The sequence below is a fragment of the Salmo salar genome, chromosome ssa10 (assembly GCF_905237065.1).
Source record: "Salmo salar chromosome ssa10, Ssal_v3.1, whole genome shotgun sequence".
Taxonomy (NCBI): Eukaryota; Metazoa; Chordata; class Actinopteri; order Salmoniformes; family Salmonidae; genus Salmo; species Salmo salar.
Window position 1 is genome coordinate 35,435,771 of NC_059451.1, and position 16,282 is coordinate 35,452,052.

Here is a 16,282-nt window from a genome sequence, read left to right on the forward strand (position 1 = left end):
GCAAATCAATCCCAGAACAATAGCAAACGACCTTGTGAAGATGCTGGGAGAAACAGGTAGAAAATGATCTATATCCACAGTAAAACGAGTCCTCTATCGACATAACCTGAATGGCCGCTCAGCAAGGAAGAAACCACTGCTCCAAAACCGCCATAAAAAAGCCAGACTACGGTTTGCAACTGTATATGGGGACAACGATCATACTTTTGGAGAAATGTCCTCTGGTCTGATGCAACAAAAATAGAACTGTTTGGCCATAATGACCATCGTTATGTTTGGAGCAAAAAGGGGGAGGCTTGCAATCCAAAGAACACCATCCCAACTGTGAAGCACAGGGGTGGCAGCATCATGTTGGGGTGTGCTTTGCTGCAGGAGGGATTGGTGCACTTCATAAAATAGATAGCATCTTGAGGCAGGTAAAATGTGGATATATTGAAGCAACATCTCAGGACATCAGTCATGAAGTTAAACCTTTGTCGCAAATGGGTCTTCCAAATGGACAATGATCACAAGCGTACTTCCAAAGTTGTGGCAAAATGGCTTAACCTCTTGGGGCTAGGTGGGACGCTAGCGTGCCACCTGTGGTGCACTCCATCAACAGCAGGTGCATTTCAAGAGCGGCAAATTTGAATCCAAATAAATGTCAAAATTCAAATTTTTCAAAAATACAACTATGTTACACCATTTGAAAGATAAACATCTCCTTAATCTAACCACGTTTTACGATTTCAAAAAGGTTTTACGGCGAAAGCATAAATTTAGAGTATGTTAGGACAGTACATTTACAAGAGTTGTGTGTAATGTTTTGTCAAGTCAAAGACAGGGTCACCAAAACCATAAAACCAGCTAAAATGATACACTAACCTTTTACAATCTCCATCAGATGACACTCCTAGGACATTATGTTAGACAATGCATGCATTTTTAGTTCTATCAAGTTCATATTTATATACAAAAACAGCGTTTTACTATGGCATTGATGTTGAGGAAATCGTTTCCCTCCAATAACCGGCAGTCAAGTCAGCGTCACAAATTAAATAATTAAAATTAGAAAACATTGGTAAAATATTATATTGTCATTTAAAGAATTATAGATTTACATCTTTTGAACGCAATCAACTTGCCAGATTTAAAAATAACCTTACTGGGAAATCACACTTTGCAATAATCTGAGCACTGTGCCCAGAAAAATACGCGTTGCGATACAGACTAGACGTCATGTTGGGGAGATCTAAAATCGAAAATACTATGTAAATAATCCATTACCTTTGATTCTCTTCATCAGATGTCACTTCCAGGTATCACAGGTCCATAACGAATGTAGTTTTGTTCAAAAAAGCTCATCATTTATGTCCAAAAATCTCCGTCTCGTTAGCACATGATGTAAGCCAGCCGGACTTCTCGTCATGAACGAGGGGAAAAAATATATTTCCGTTCGTTCAAACATGTCAAACGTTGTATAGCATAAATCATTAGGGCCTTTTTTAACCAGAACATGAATAATATTCAAGGTGGACGAATGCATAGCCTTTTATAACGTATTGGAACGAGGGTACCCAACATGAAGTAGCGCGCCAGGTGTCTAATGGGACATCACCGTTCCATGGCTCTTGTTCGGTCAGATCTCCCTCCAGAAGACTCAAAACACTTTGTAAAGGCTGGTGACATCTAGTGGAAGCAATAGGAAGTGCCAAAATATTCCTAAACCCCTGTGTTTTTCAATGGGATAGGTTTAAAATCAATACAACACATCAGGTATCCACTTCCTGTCAGAAAATGTCTCAGGGTTTTGCCTGCCAAATGAGTTCTGTTATACTCACAGACACCATTCAAACAGTTTTGGAAACTTTAGAGTGTTTTCTATCCATATATAATAAGTATATGCATATTCTAGTTACTGGGTAGGATTAGTAACCAGATTAAATCGGGTACATTTTTTTTATCCAGACGTGCAAATGCTGCCCCCTAGACCCAACAGGTTAATAAGGACAGCAAGGTCAAGGTATTGGAGTGGCCATCACAAAGCCCTGACCTCAATCCTATAGAAAATGTGTGGGCAAAACTGAAAAAGCGTGTGCGAGCAAGGAGGCCTACAAACCTGACTCAGTTACACCATCTGTCAGGAGGAATGGGACAAAATTCACCCAAGTTATTGTGGGAAGCTTGTGGAAGGCTGCCCGACATGTTTGACCCAAGTTAAACAATCTAAAGGCAATGCTACCAAATACTAATTGAGTGTATGTAAACTTCTGACCCGCTGGGAATGTGATGAAAGAAATAAAAGCTGAAATAAATTATTCTCTCTACTATTATTCTGACATTTCACATTCTTAAAATAAATTGGTGATCCTAACTGACCTAAAACAGGGATTTTTACTAGGATTAAATGTCAGGAATTGTGAAAAACTGAGTTTAAATGTATTTGTCTAAGGTGTATGTAAACTTCCGACTTCAACTGTAATTTTACTCTTTCGGAGATCACCACCAGTTGGTGGAGCTCCTTTTTAAATCAGGGATAGTAAATTATGAGTCATTGTAGGCATGAGAGGCATACACTTATAAGGCCTTCATGATGCTACTAGCATAGCTCCATAAACAATGCATTCGGAAAGTATTCAGACCCCTTGACATTTTCCCTATTTTGTTATGGTACAGCCTTATTATAGAATGTATTGAATATATTTTTTCTCATCAATCTACACACTACCCGATAATGACAAAGCGAAAACATGTTTTTTTTTAATTTTATTTTTTAGAAATGCTTGCATAAGTATTCACACCCTTTGCTATGAGACTTGAAATTGAGCTCAGGTGCATGCTGTTTCCATTCATCATCCTTGAGATGTTTCTACAACTTGATTGGAGTCCACCTGTGGTAAATAGAATTGATTGGATATGATTTGGAAAGGCACACACCTGTCTATATAAGGTCCCACAGTTGACAGTGCATGGTAGAGCAAAAACCATGCAAAATTGTCCATAGAGCTCCGAGACAGGATTGTGTCGAGGCACAGATCTGGGGAAGGTTTCCAAAATGTTTCTGCAGCATTGAAGGTCCCTGAGAAAACAGTGGCTTCCATCATTCTTAAATGGAATTTGTTTGGAATCGCCAAGACTCTTTCTAGAGCTGGCCGCCTGGCCAAACTGAGCAATCAGGGGAGAAGGGCCTTGGTCAGGGAGGTGACCAAGAACCCGATGGTCACTCTGAGAGAGCTCCAGAGTTCCTCTGTGGAGATGGGAGAATCTTCCAGAAGGACAACCATCTCTGCAGCACTCCACCAATCAGGCCTTCATGGTAGAGTGGCCAGACGGAAGCAACTCCTCAGTAAAAGGCACATGACAGCACGCTTGGAGTTTGCCAAAAGGCACCTAAAGGATTCTCAGACCATGAGAAACAAGATTCCCTGGTCTGATGAAGCCAAGATTGAACTCTTTGGCCTGAATGCCAAGCATCACATCTGGAGAACCTGGCACCATCCCTATGGTGAAGCATGGTGTTGGCAGCATCATGCTGTGGGGATGTTTTTCAGTGGCAGGGACTGGGTACTCCAGAGCACTCAGGACCTCAGACTGGGGGCGAAGGTTCACCTTCGAACAGGACAACAACCCTAAGCACACAGCCAAGACAACGCAGGAGTGGCTTCCGGACGTCTCTGAATGTTCTTGCCTAGCCAGAGCCCGGACTTGAAACCGATTGAACATCTGGACACCTGAAAATAGCTGGAGTATCTGCAGAGAAGAATGGGAGAAACTCGCCAAATACAGGTGTGCCAAGCTTGTAGCGTCATACCCAAGGAGATTCAAGGCTGTAATCGCTGCCAAAGGTGCTTCAACAAAGTACTGAGTAAAGGGTCTGAATACTGTTTATTGAAATGTGCCATCTTTTTAATCACATTCATGTTCTTAGTATCTCATGTGAGCTGCACTGAAATTCAGTGTTCTGCATTTTAAACTTGTAGTGTACCTGCGTATAAGGCCCTTAGTTGACTTTAAAATGCTGTATTCTATACCCATTTGAAGAGAAACAAGTTATTGTGTTTGTTAAGATTACAGATTCTCTGAGGGGACCCCATTTAAATTTCAGGGGACACCACATGGGTCCCCGGACCCAAGTTTGGGTACCACTGTGACCTCTATTTGCTTGCTTCCTCTCTCTGTGTCTTCTTTGCCTCCTCCTGCTTTGCAGCCTGCCTCAGCATCACCACTGTCTGCCTCACCACTGTCTGTGTCACTACTCTCTGTAAAACCATTTTTTTAAATAGATTTTTATATACTTGAGAATAATATTGAATTGTCTTTATATTTAAATTGTCTTTATATTTCAATAAATGTTAGGTCCCACATGCTGTCCCGAAACATAATGGCACGAAAGTGCATTCTATCAGTGTAAAAGGCCCTTAGTTGACTCTGATAATGTGTTTTTCTTCACATGGGTATAGAATACAACATTTTAGTGTGTTATATAAGATTAAAATTCTCTCCGGGGTCCCTATATATATTTCAGGGGACCCCTCAAGTTAGGAAACCCTGTACTACTAACCTCTCTCTCTCTGCTTGCATCCTCTCTCTGTGTCTTCTTTGCCTCCTGCATTGCAGCCTGCCTCACCACTGTCTGTCTCACTACTCTCTGTAGCTAGGTTTCCATCCAATTGGTGACAGATTTTCATGAGAATATTGTAAAATCTGCATTAAAACAATATGCACATTTTCCCACCGGAGATGTGTTTCCATCAAATTGACTTGCACATAAAAGGCTGTGTGTGATGACGTACTGCACATAAAAATACCGTTTTACGGTTAAATTCCCATGTAACGAATAAAAAATACAAGTTAAATAGGTTTCCATTGCATTTTCAACTCTACTGATGGTTTTCGGGAAAAAAATGGTGCTATATAGCGAGTGTGCCCACTCTGGTATTGGCTCGTGTGCTCTAGCCAACAGCGCGGCAGGGCGTAGATAAAGTACTCTATCTGCATGTTGTTAGCTAGAGCGCATGTATAGCCGTAATGAGATTATTATGGAAAAAAGAGTGAGATGGGTATAGAATACAACATTTTAATGTGTTTGATAAGTTAAAAAATTCTCAAAGATGGCACCAGAGAAGAAGGCTGACGTTTTATGCGTTCCTATCCAATTGTGTTTTAGCGTTGTTTGTAACTTATTTTTTTACTTATTTTTGTACATAATGTTGCTGTTACCTATGGCCGAAAAATAACTTCTGGACATCAGAACTGCGAGTACTCACCACAAACTGTCAGAATCCTTTTTTTCCTTTAACGAGTCCGACGAAAATTACTTACTGCTTTCCCAGGAACAGGCTCAGATCCCCGTCGTTTGCGTGAAGAGAAGGCGGAGAAAAAGGGGCCGGAGGGCGGGCTGCATTCTGAGTTTGTAGGTGATCGAATATACCCCCCACTGCCTTCCATTCTACTAGCAAACGTGCAATCTTTGGAAAATAAAATCGATGACCTACGCGGAAGATTAAACTACCAATGGAACATTCAAAACTGTAATATCTTATGCTTCAAGCAGTCATGGCTGAACGACGACATTATCAACATACAGCTGGCTGGTTATACGCTGTATCGGCAGGATAGAACAGCGGCGTCTGGTAAGACAAGGGGCGGAGGACAATGTATTTTTGTAAATAACAGCTGGTGCACGATATCTAAGGAAGCCTCGAGGTTTTGCTCGACTGAGTTAGAGCATCCCATGATAAGCTGTAGACCACACTATCTACCTAGAGAGTTTTCATCTGTATTTTTTCGTAGCTGTCTACATATCATCACAGACTGATGCTGGCACTAAGGCCGCACTCAATGAGCTGTATTCCACCATAAGCAAACAGGAAAATGCTCAACCAGAGGCGTTGTTCCTCGTGGCCTGGGACTTTAATGCAGAGAAACTTAAATCGGTCTTACCGAATGTCTATCAGCATGTTAAATGTGCAACCAGAGGGAAAAAACTCCACACACAGAGATGCATGCAAAGCTCTCCCTCGCCTTCCATTTGGCAAATCTGACCATAATTATATCCTCCTGATTCCTGCTTACAAGCAAAAAATTCAAGCAGGAAGCACCAGTGACTCGATCAATAAAAAAAGTGGTCAGATGAAGCAGATGCTACACTACAGGACTGTTTTGCTAGCACAGACTGGAAGATGTTCCGGGATTCCTCCGATGGCATTGAGGAGTACACCACATCAGTCATTGGCTTCATCAATAAGTACATCGATGACGTCGTCCCCACAGTGACCGTACGCACATACCAGAAGCCGTGGATTACAGGCAACATCCGCACTGAGCTAAAGGCTAGAGCTGCCGCTTTCAAGGAACGGGACTCTAACCCGGAAGCTTATAAGAAATCCTGCTATGCCCTCAGACGAACCATCAGACAGGCAAAGCGTCAATACAGGACTAAGATTGAATTGTACTACACCGGCTCTGATGCTCGTCAGATGTGGCAGGGCTCGCAAACCATTAAATTGCAAAGGGAAGCACAGCCGAGAGCTACCCAGTGACTCAAGCCTACCAGACGAGCTAAACTACTTCTATGCTCGCTTTGAGGAAAATAACACTGAAACATGCATGAGAGCACCAGCTGTTCCGGACAACTGTGTGATCACTCTCCGCAGCCGATGTGAGTAAGGCCTGTAAACAGGTCAACATTCACAAGGCCGCAGGGCCAGATGGATTACCAGGACGTGTACTGCGAGCATGCGCTGACCAACTGGCAAGTGTCTTCACTGACATTTTCAACTTCTCTCTTTCCGAGTCTGTAATACCAACATATTTTAAGCAGACCACCATAGTCCCTGTGCCCACAAACACTAAGGTAACCTGCCTAAATGACTACCGACCTGTAGCACTCACGTCTGTAGCCATGAAGTGCTTTGAAAGGCTGGTCATGGCTCACATCAACGCCATTATCCCAGAAACCCTAGACTCCAATTTGCATATCGCCCTAACAGATCCACAGATGATGCAATATCTATTGCACTCCACACTGCCCTTTCCCACCTGGACAAAAGGAACACCTATGTGAGAATGCGATTCATTGACTACAGCTCAGCATTCAACACCATAGTGCCCTCAAAGCTCATCAATAAGCTAAGGACCCTGGGACTAAACACCTCCCTCTGCAACTGGATCCTGGACTTCCTGACGGGCGGCCCCCAGGTGGTAAGAGTAGGTAACAACACATCCGCCACGCTGATCCTCAACACAGGGGCCCCTGAGGGGTGTATGCTCAGTCCCCTCCTGTACTCCCTGTTCACTCATGACTGCACGGCCAGTCACGTCTCCAACACCATCATTAAGTTTGCCCATGACACAACAGTGGTAGGCCTGATCACCGACAACGATGAGACAGCCTATAGGGAGGAGGTCAGAGACCTGGTCATGTGGTGCCAGGACAACAACCTCTCCCTCAACATGGTCAAGACAAAGGAGATGATTGTGGACTACAGGAAAAAGAGGACCGAGCACGCCCCCATTCTCATTGACAGGGCTGTAGTGGAGCAGGTTGAGAGCTTCAAGTTCCTTGGTGTCCACATCACCAACAAACTAACATGATCCAAGCACACCAAGACAGTCGTGAAGAGGGCACGACAAAACCTATTCCCCCTGATGAGACAAAGTATTTGGCATGGGTCCTCATATGCTCAAAAGGTTCTACAGCTGCATGATCGAGAGCATCTTGACTGATTGCATCACTGCCTGGTATGGCAACTGCTCAGCCTCCGACCGCAAGGCACTACAGAGGGTAGTGCGTACGGCCCAGTACATCACTGGGGCAAAGCTTCCTACCATCCAGGACCTCTGTACCGGCGGTGTCAGAGGAAGGCCTTAAATATTTTCAAAGACTCCAGCCACCCTAGTCACAGACTGTTCTCTCTGTTACCGCACGGCAAGCGGTACCGTAGTGCCAAGTTTAGGTCCAGGAGGCTTCTAAACAGCTTCTACCCCCAAGCCACTCCTGAACATCTAATCACATGGCTACCCAGACTATTTGCATTGCCCCCCCCCTCTGTTCCAGTACCCTCCTGTATATAGTCTCGCTATTGTTATTTTACTGCTGCTCTTTAATTACTTGTTACTTTTATTTCTCTCTGTTTTTAAACTGCATTGTTGGTTAGGGGCTCATAAGCAAGCATTTCACTAAGGTCTACACCTGTTGTATTTGGCGCATTTGACAAATAAAATTTGATTCGATTAAAAAAAAAAAAGTTATATGTCAAATGGCAGCCAAGCATCGATGATCATGTCACCAGAATAAGACCCTCAATGTTTATTTGAAACGAGCATCTAGCTCATCACCTAGCACTTTCACCACCTTGTAAAGTTAATCATAACTTATTTCATCTTTAGCCTTATAAGACGTCTCGTAGTGGGAAGACCACACATGTCATCACGTGACTCCAAGTTTACTTAGATATGATGGTTATTATATCAATATTTGCACATTAAAAGCATTTCCACTGACGTTTCTCGCATAATTAGTTTCACCCACACAAAAAGATACTACCTTGTCTGGCTATTTTGTTTTGTCAACATTTGTAAAGTTTACCAAAATGTACTATTTCTATCAGACATGTCATTACATTTTTTTTTCTGTCATGTACTTTATTCGCATAAAACGATTGGATTGAAACAGAATACATTTGCTTTACTATCCAGGTTATGAGAATTTATTTATCCTATCTTTTGTTAAGATTATAGCTATCTTAATTTCAGTCAACTGCTCCTGCTTAGGTCAGGCTCCTTTTAACGTTAGGCTCTAACTTCATCCTTCTAGCCAGCTAGTTATAGCTAATGTTAGCTAGCTATCTGGCTAACAGTAGCTAGAGCCCTTGAACAAGCTAGCTAGTTAGCTAGCCACTTGACTGAAATATCAACCATTTTTTGTTGTTGAGGGATGTTTGTTGACAAGGCAGGAGTCGATGGACATTTTGCCTGGGCTGAGGTAGTTTGTTTCACGTCTCAGCCTGTGCCGTGGGCAGTTTTCAGTTTGTGAATGAATGCGCTGCTAACAATGCAAATCTGGGGGGTATCAGGCAAACATTTGTATTTGTATTTACTATGGATCCCCATTACTCTTCCTGGGTTCCAGCAAAATTAAGGCAGTTTATACAATTTTAAAAACATTAGAATGCATTCACCGATTTCACAACAGACTGTGTGCCCTCAGGCCCCTACTCTATCACTACCACATATCTACAGTACTAAACCCAAGTGTATGTTTAGTGCGTATCGTGTGTGTGTGTATGCATGTGTCTGTGCCAATGTTTACGTTGCTTCACAGTTCCCGCTGTTCCATAAGGTGGTTTTTATCTGTTTTTTTTAATCAAATTTTACTGCTTTCGTCAGTTACTTGATGTGGAATAGAGTTCCTTGTAGTCATGGCTCTATGTAGTACTGTGTGCCTCCCGTAGTCTGTTCTGGACTTGGGGACTGTGAAGAGATGTCCAAGCAGTAGTTTAGACAGACAGCTCGGTGCATTCAACATGTCAATACCTCTCATAAATAAAAGTAGTAATGAAGTCAATCACCTCCACTTTCAGCCAGGTGTAACGGTCGTCGTATATACTGGACCAAGGCGCAGTGGGTTGAGTGCTCATCTTAACTTTATTAGAAAACGTAACAAACAAAACAATCACATGAACAGTGTTGCAGGCTAACACACAGCAGTACAACAACAACTTCCCACAAAAGGACAGGTGAAAACAGGGCTACTTAAGTATGACTCTCAATCAGCAACAACGATGTACAGCTGTTCCTGATTGAGAGTCATACCAGGCCAACAAAAAAATACACAACATAGAAAAACATAGAAATACAAAACAAGAACATTACCCAAAAACCCCAGAACACATAAATCAAACACCCCTCTTACATAAATACATATCCCATTAAACCCTGAACCACATAAAACAAATACCCCCTGCCACGTCCTGACCAAACTACAATAACCAATAACCCCTTATACTGGTCAGGACGTGACACCAGGAGAGATTGACATGCATATTATTAATATTAATTAGCTCTCTGTGTACATCCAAGGGCCAGCCTTGCTGCCCTGTTCTGAGCCAATTGCAATTTTCCTAAGTCCTTTTTTGTGGCACCTGACCACATGACTGAACAGTAGTCAAGGTGAGACAAACTAGGGCCTGTAGGACCTGCCGTGTTGATAGTGTTGTTAAGAAGGCAGAGCATAGCTTTATTAAAGACAGACTTCTCCCCATCTTAGCTACTACTGCATCAATATGTTTTGACCATGACAGTTTACAATCTAGTGTTACTCCAAGCAGTTTAGTCATCTCAACTTGCTCAATTTCCACATTATTTATTACAAGATTTAGTTGAGGTTTAGGGTTTAGTGAGTGTTTTGTTCCAAATACAATGCTTTTAGTTTTAGAAATATTTAGGGCTAACTTATTCCTTGCCACCCACTCTGAAACTAACTGCAGCTCTTTGAGTGTTGCAGTCATTTCAGTCGCTGTAGTATAACGAGCATAACGGAATCATGATTCCATTCGTTCACAGAGGCAGGCGTAATTAGAACTCAGATCAATAATATTAGCATTCTGACTGTTGATAAACGCTCAGAACACAATAATATGTGGGTAAACGATAATTAACTAAATAAAAAGGTGAGTAAATGCAATTTCACAAATAAAAGGGGCATAAATGGCATTTACTCTTCCATTAAGTCCCTGGCTGCAACTACCAAACACTTGCTCTGTCTAATTTGTAGACATACTGTATCAACTGTATTAAATTGTACCATTTTTCAATTACACAAATGAACACCCATCAAAATAAAGTTATTTCTTCTCTTTCTTGTGATGTACAGTAAGTGTCGAGACTGTGTGTTAAATCTTAGATGAAGCTTTAGCGTTCTTATAGATTCAACTGAAAGCCAATGTATCCCATGAAACCCATTTCAGCCATTACCGGGGTGTTTTTGACAGATCATTACTTTGACATTTCCGAGGTCGTAACGTTAACGGGAAAAAACAACAGTCACAAGCAAAAGTATGAAAGAGTCGCAGGAGTAAAATGAAAGTAATCAATCCAGCGAGATTTAACTGACAACTGGATTTGGCACCCCTAAACACAGGAAAAGACAGATCCTCAGGTGGGCAAGGCATGCATGTTGCTTTTATCATGCCTCAGTTTATTGATACATCACACCAGTTTAATGAGTTTGGTTGTTGTACAGTCAAATCTTTAACGTTATCAAACTAGTCTGGAAGCTGGCCATATTTGTATTGAGTGCGCTGAGAGTCGGGAAGCAAGTACAGGGAGAGAGTGTTTTAAAAAATAAACAAAACACTACACACGAAACTCAAACAACGCACCGACATGAAACAGAGTCAATAACACCTGATAAAAGAACCAAGGGGAGTGACAGATATAGGGATGATAATCAAGGAGGTGATGGAGTCCAGGTGAGTGTCATGAGGCGCTGGTGCACATGACGATGGTGTCCGGTATGCGGGATAATCAGCAGCCTGATGACCGAGAGGCCGGAGAGGGAGTATACGTGACAATATTCAACATATAGGTCAGAATCCTCAAGGAAAGTGACAAGGGGATTTAAATGGAGGCTTAAAGGCAAAATCCTTAATTTGTTGAAAAAAAAATCTGCCCTGCCACTTAGTTTGCTCCAGCAAAGGGATGAGGATGGAGAAATGTCACCGCACTTAAATTCATAAATGGAGCTATGGTTGTAATAACTGGCATGTAAGGACTAAACATATTTTTAAGCTATACATTGTTTATTTACAAATGCATTGTTTGCAAACAATCCCAATGTCAGCTCTGTCCCAGCAGGAGCCATGATTCCTGTGACAGAGTTCCGGCAGTTCTCAGAGCAGCAGCCACAGTTCCGGGTTCTGAAGCCCTGGTGGGATGTGTTCACAGACTACCTCTCTGTGGTCATGCTAATGATCGGAGTGTTCGGATGCACCCTACAGGTCAGTAGCATCAGACAGCTTCAAAATCGCTTCCATAAAAGTATCTATGAACAAGCAATTGTTTCTATGAGGTGCATACACATTCTAAACATTTTGTAGCATAGCCTATACCCAGAGGGCAGAACTGGTTGAAGTTATGTTATGTTTCAGATTTCTGGTTGTAATTATGTAATTTTAAGTTTTACTCTTGTAGTTCACATAGTCTGTCTTATGTTCTGTGTATAGTATAGTCATGTTTTTATAGCATATATTATGTTTACTTTATCTGCTAGTACCACCTAGATATTTATTTTATTATATTTGTATTTTATTTCACCTTTATTTAACCAGGTAGGCAAGTTGAGAACAAGTTCTCATTTACAATTGCGACCTGGCCAAGATAAAGCAAAGTAGTTCGACAACATACAAAAACACAGAGTTACACATGGAGTAAAACAACATACAATCAATGATACAGTAGACAAAAATAAGACTATATACAATTTGAGCAAATGATGTGAGATAAGGGAGGTAAAGGCAAAAAAGGCCATGGTGGCAAAGTAAATAAAGTGTAGGAAGTAAAACACTGGAATGGTAGATTTATAATTTGAAGAAAGTTCAAAGTTAAAATATAAATAATATGGTGCGAAGGAGCAAAATAATAAATTAAATAAATAAATACAGTAGGGGAAGAGGTAGTAGTTTGGGCTAAATTATAGATGGGCTATGTAGAAAGAAAGAAAGATAGATAGATATAATTAGAGATATATTGAAATGCTTAAATCAAGTCTTTAAAGTGACTTGCTGAATAGCAGATATTAAAATAAATGGTAAATAAAAAGTAATTAGGGTGACAGCTCTAGACCTTTTATTGTGGCCGGTCCTGCAGTGGCAAACAAGCCAATGTTGGGTTCATGTTAATCTCACCCACCAGCTGGCTCTCTCTGGCGAGACATCTGGTTTCAGATCGCCTCAGAACGGGACTTAAATGGCAGTCAATGGCAGGCACGGAGAAAACATCTGCAGGTTTTAATTGGCTGATCTTTCACTCCAGCACCATTTAGCACCTCCCCCTCTTTGTGGATTTCAATGTTCGAGCATAGCAAGTAATGTGCTAAACAAGGAAGTGAGTTCGGGAAATCAGAAAGTTTTCAAATATAAACTATATATGCCCGAACTAAGAATTAATTGGGCACTGCAAAAATAAATTACGTCCCATCAATTCAAGCCTGGGGAGGAGGTTAGGTTCATATAAGCAGCAGTCTGGCTGGAGTTTACCAGCGGAAAGGGAAGACATTTCTGCACTCCACACAAACACACAGAAACACACACAGACTGCCCCGCACACCAAAAATGCCCCCCCCCACCTGCCCCACCTCCTCTTCATAACCACATGGGGAACACATGGGAAACACACACTGCACCTCGCACCAAAAATGGCACCCCGCCTGCCCCACCCCCTCTTCATAAACAAATGGCATTTGTCCAAAATGGCACCCTATTCCCTATAGTGCACTGGTCAATAAGTAATGCAATAAATACAGAATAGGAGGCCATTTGGGATGTAGTCATGATTCCAGCGGCCCATAACCTGTCACTTCTCTTCACCACTCTGACCAATTGGAGATGGTGGAGCTCGATCTGCTGATTCTGGGGTGCGTCCCAAATTAACCCTATTCCCTAAGTAGTGGCCTACTTTTGACCAGTGCCCATAGGGGCTCCATCTATATATAAACCCCTGTAGATTAGGACAAATCATTTTTAGAGACCACCAAACACCATTGATAGGAACTTTGTTAGGGTAGAAATATCCCCCGTTGTCCCCTTAAGCTGAGGGGAAGGATCTCTACAAAAAGACAGAATGAGTGTTTAGAAAAGGTGCTTTCACTGTTTGTTAATTTTGGGCAATTTCAAAACAAGCCTGGCCTCAGAGCCACATGAAACATACTATATCTATTTCTGGGCACCTCAAAGACATATGATATGCACTAAAGTTTAGTTAGAAAACAACAGTAGGGAGGTTGGTCAGGGAGGATGAAAGGCCTATCAATTGAAAGGTTGCGTGTTCGAGCCACGTCAGGGACAACTAGTATTTAAGCTTCCCCTAACCCTTATTCTAACTTTAACCCAATTCACCTAACCTGCTACGTAAATTATCTTAACCTTTGGTGTTTAGGAGAACTAATGACAATGTAAATTCTCGCCGAAACTCTCCTTTGTTGTTAAGACACAACAAGCAACCTGGTCTCAGAGAAAAATGTATAATACTATACGTTCTCCAAGATGTATGTTATATTAACTCATCCAATTCGTATGTTATTGTATGACTGGTTAAGACGTTTGAGACTATACGTCCTCTAATTTGTATGATATTGTACGATCACTATTCTATTCATAATGTAACCAAACGTAATATTTCATACTAAATGGAGGGAACAGATTCACTTACCACACACATCCTGCGAATTGCCCTGCGACCAGTGGTGGAAAAAGTACCTAATTGTCATACTTGAGTAAAAGTAAAGATTCCTTAATAGAAAATGACTCAAGTAAAAGCGAAAGTCACCCAGTAAAATCTTACTTGAGTAAAAGTAAAAAAGTATTTGGTTTTAAATATAGTTAAGTATCAAAAGTAAATGTAATTGCTGAAATATACTTAAGTATCAAAAGTATAAACTATTTTACATTTCTTATATTAAGCAAACCAGACAAAATGATTTGTAAGTCGCTCTGGATAAGAGCGTCTGCTAAATGATGTAAATGTAAATGTAATGATTTTATTTTTTTATTTTTTATTTACTGTCAGCCAGGGGCACACTCCAAAACTCAGACATAATTTACAAACACAGCATTCATGTTTAGTGAGTCCACCAGATCAGATGCACTAAGTATGACCAGGGAATTAGACTATTTTCCTGTCCTGCCAAGCATTCATAATGTAACGAGTATTTTTGGGTGTCAAGGAAAATGTATGGAGTAGAAAGTACATTATTTTCTTTGGAATGTAGTGGAGAAAAAGTAAAAGTTGACAAAAATATAAATAGTAAAGTAAAGTACAGATACTCAAAAAAATTACTTAAGCAGTACTTTAAAGTATTTTTACTTAAGTACATTACACCACTGCCTGGGACCAGGTTGTCAAAATGCCCCCCATGTGATAACTTCCATTAGTTTATATTGGCGAACTGTAGCCTTCAAATAAGACAGTGTACTAGCTCTAATTAATACATTTCCTGCCTTTATGGGACTGTGTGTCTGAGTTTAGATTAGTGAAGGTTAACATTGGCTCTGCCAAAGGGACATTTTAACAGAGAGAAGCCAATGAATAGCTCTACACACTAGCTACCATATATAGGGAGAGAAGGAGGGAGGGCAGAGAGAGACAGAGCAGGAGAATGAGTGAGAGTAAGCGAGGGGAGAGGGAGAGGGAAAGGGATATAGATATAGAGCGTGAGAGTGAGAGAAAGCGAGCAAGAGGAGAGATTGAGAGAGAGAGAGAGTATATATAGAGAGAAATAATTCTGCTGCTCCTCTTTCCAGAGATTTTACTCAGCAGGTCTGACTGTGTTTCTCCTTTCCTGCCCTGTACTGCTGCAGCACAACCATGAGCCTAATTTCCTCTGTCCCATAAACCACATGTCACTGATCTGGATCTATGTAAAACCTTTCGAAGCTGAAGAAGAAAAAAAAGATATTTTGTTTTTCTCACTGTAATTTCATCACCACAATGTGGCTCCATGATTCATCTATGATTTCAATAGAAAAAAATATCTATATGTTTTAAGTGTTATAAAAGATGCAATGGCAGGTCAAAGCATAACAAATAATTTTTTGGGTACAGTATTGCATTGCATTAGATTTAGTGTCTCCCTCTTCAGTCTGCGGTTGGCTAAAGCACTAATTGGTTATTTCCTGTCTGAGTCACATCTCTACCAGTGACGTCAGAGCAGAAAATGAGACATGGCCTGGTTTCCTGATAACAATGGAACTTAGGCTTACGAGTGTTTTAACGATGCATCATTCCTACAACAGCTGAAGATGTAACATGCGTTTCCCAAACACCACGTAGAGAGAACATTCGCTAAATGTGTTGTTAGACCATGTGTCGATACTGATAAGATCAAAAGAAAAGCATCCCTGCTCTCGGATCAGCTTTCTCCATTCAAATTTGACCATAGAGAATTATCATTAGAATTACGCCACAATACTGATGACGGATCAGCTCCTAGAGATATTACCACATATGGCTTAAAATATTGAGGCGGCTTATAATGCTTACCCAATAAGAATGCGCTAAATTACCGATCGGGGACATCCTCGTG

The 16,282-nt window shown here is 41.2% G+C and overlaps 1 protein-coding gene across 2 annotated transcripts in view; it reads left to right on the forward strand.

The window, feature by feature from the left end:
• LOC106560306 (volume-regulated anion channel subunit LRRC8C) overlaps positions 1-16,282 on the forward strand; it is a 52,053-nt gene that overhangs the window by 21,881 nt on the left and 13,890 nt on the right. For both annotated transcript variants that reach the window (XM_014123066.2, XM_014123070.2), the window contains exon 2: positions 11,839-11,981. In XM_014123066.2, coding sequence (XP_013978541.1) covers positions 11,844-11,981 — 138 coding nt within the window. In that variant the 5' untranslated portion in view covers positions 11,839-11,843. The remainder of the gene's footprint in view (positions 1-11,838; positions 11,982-16,282) is intronic.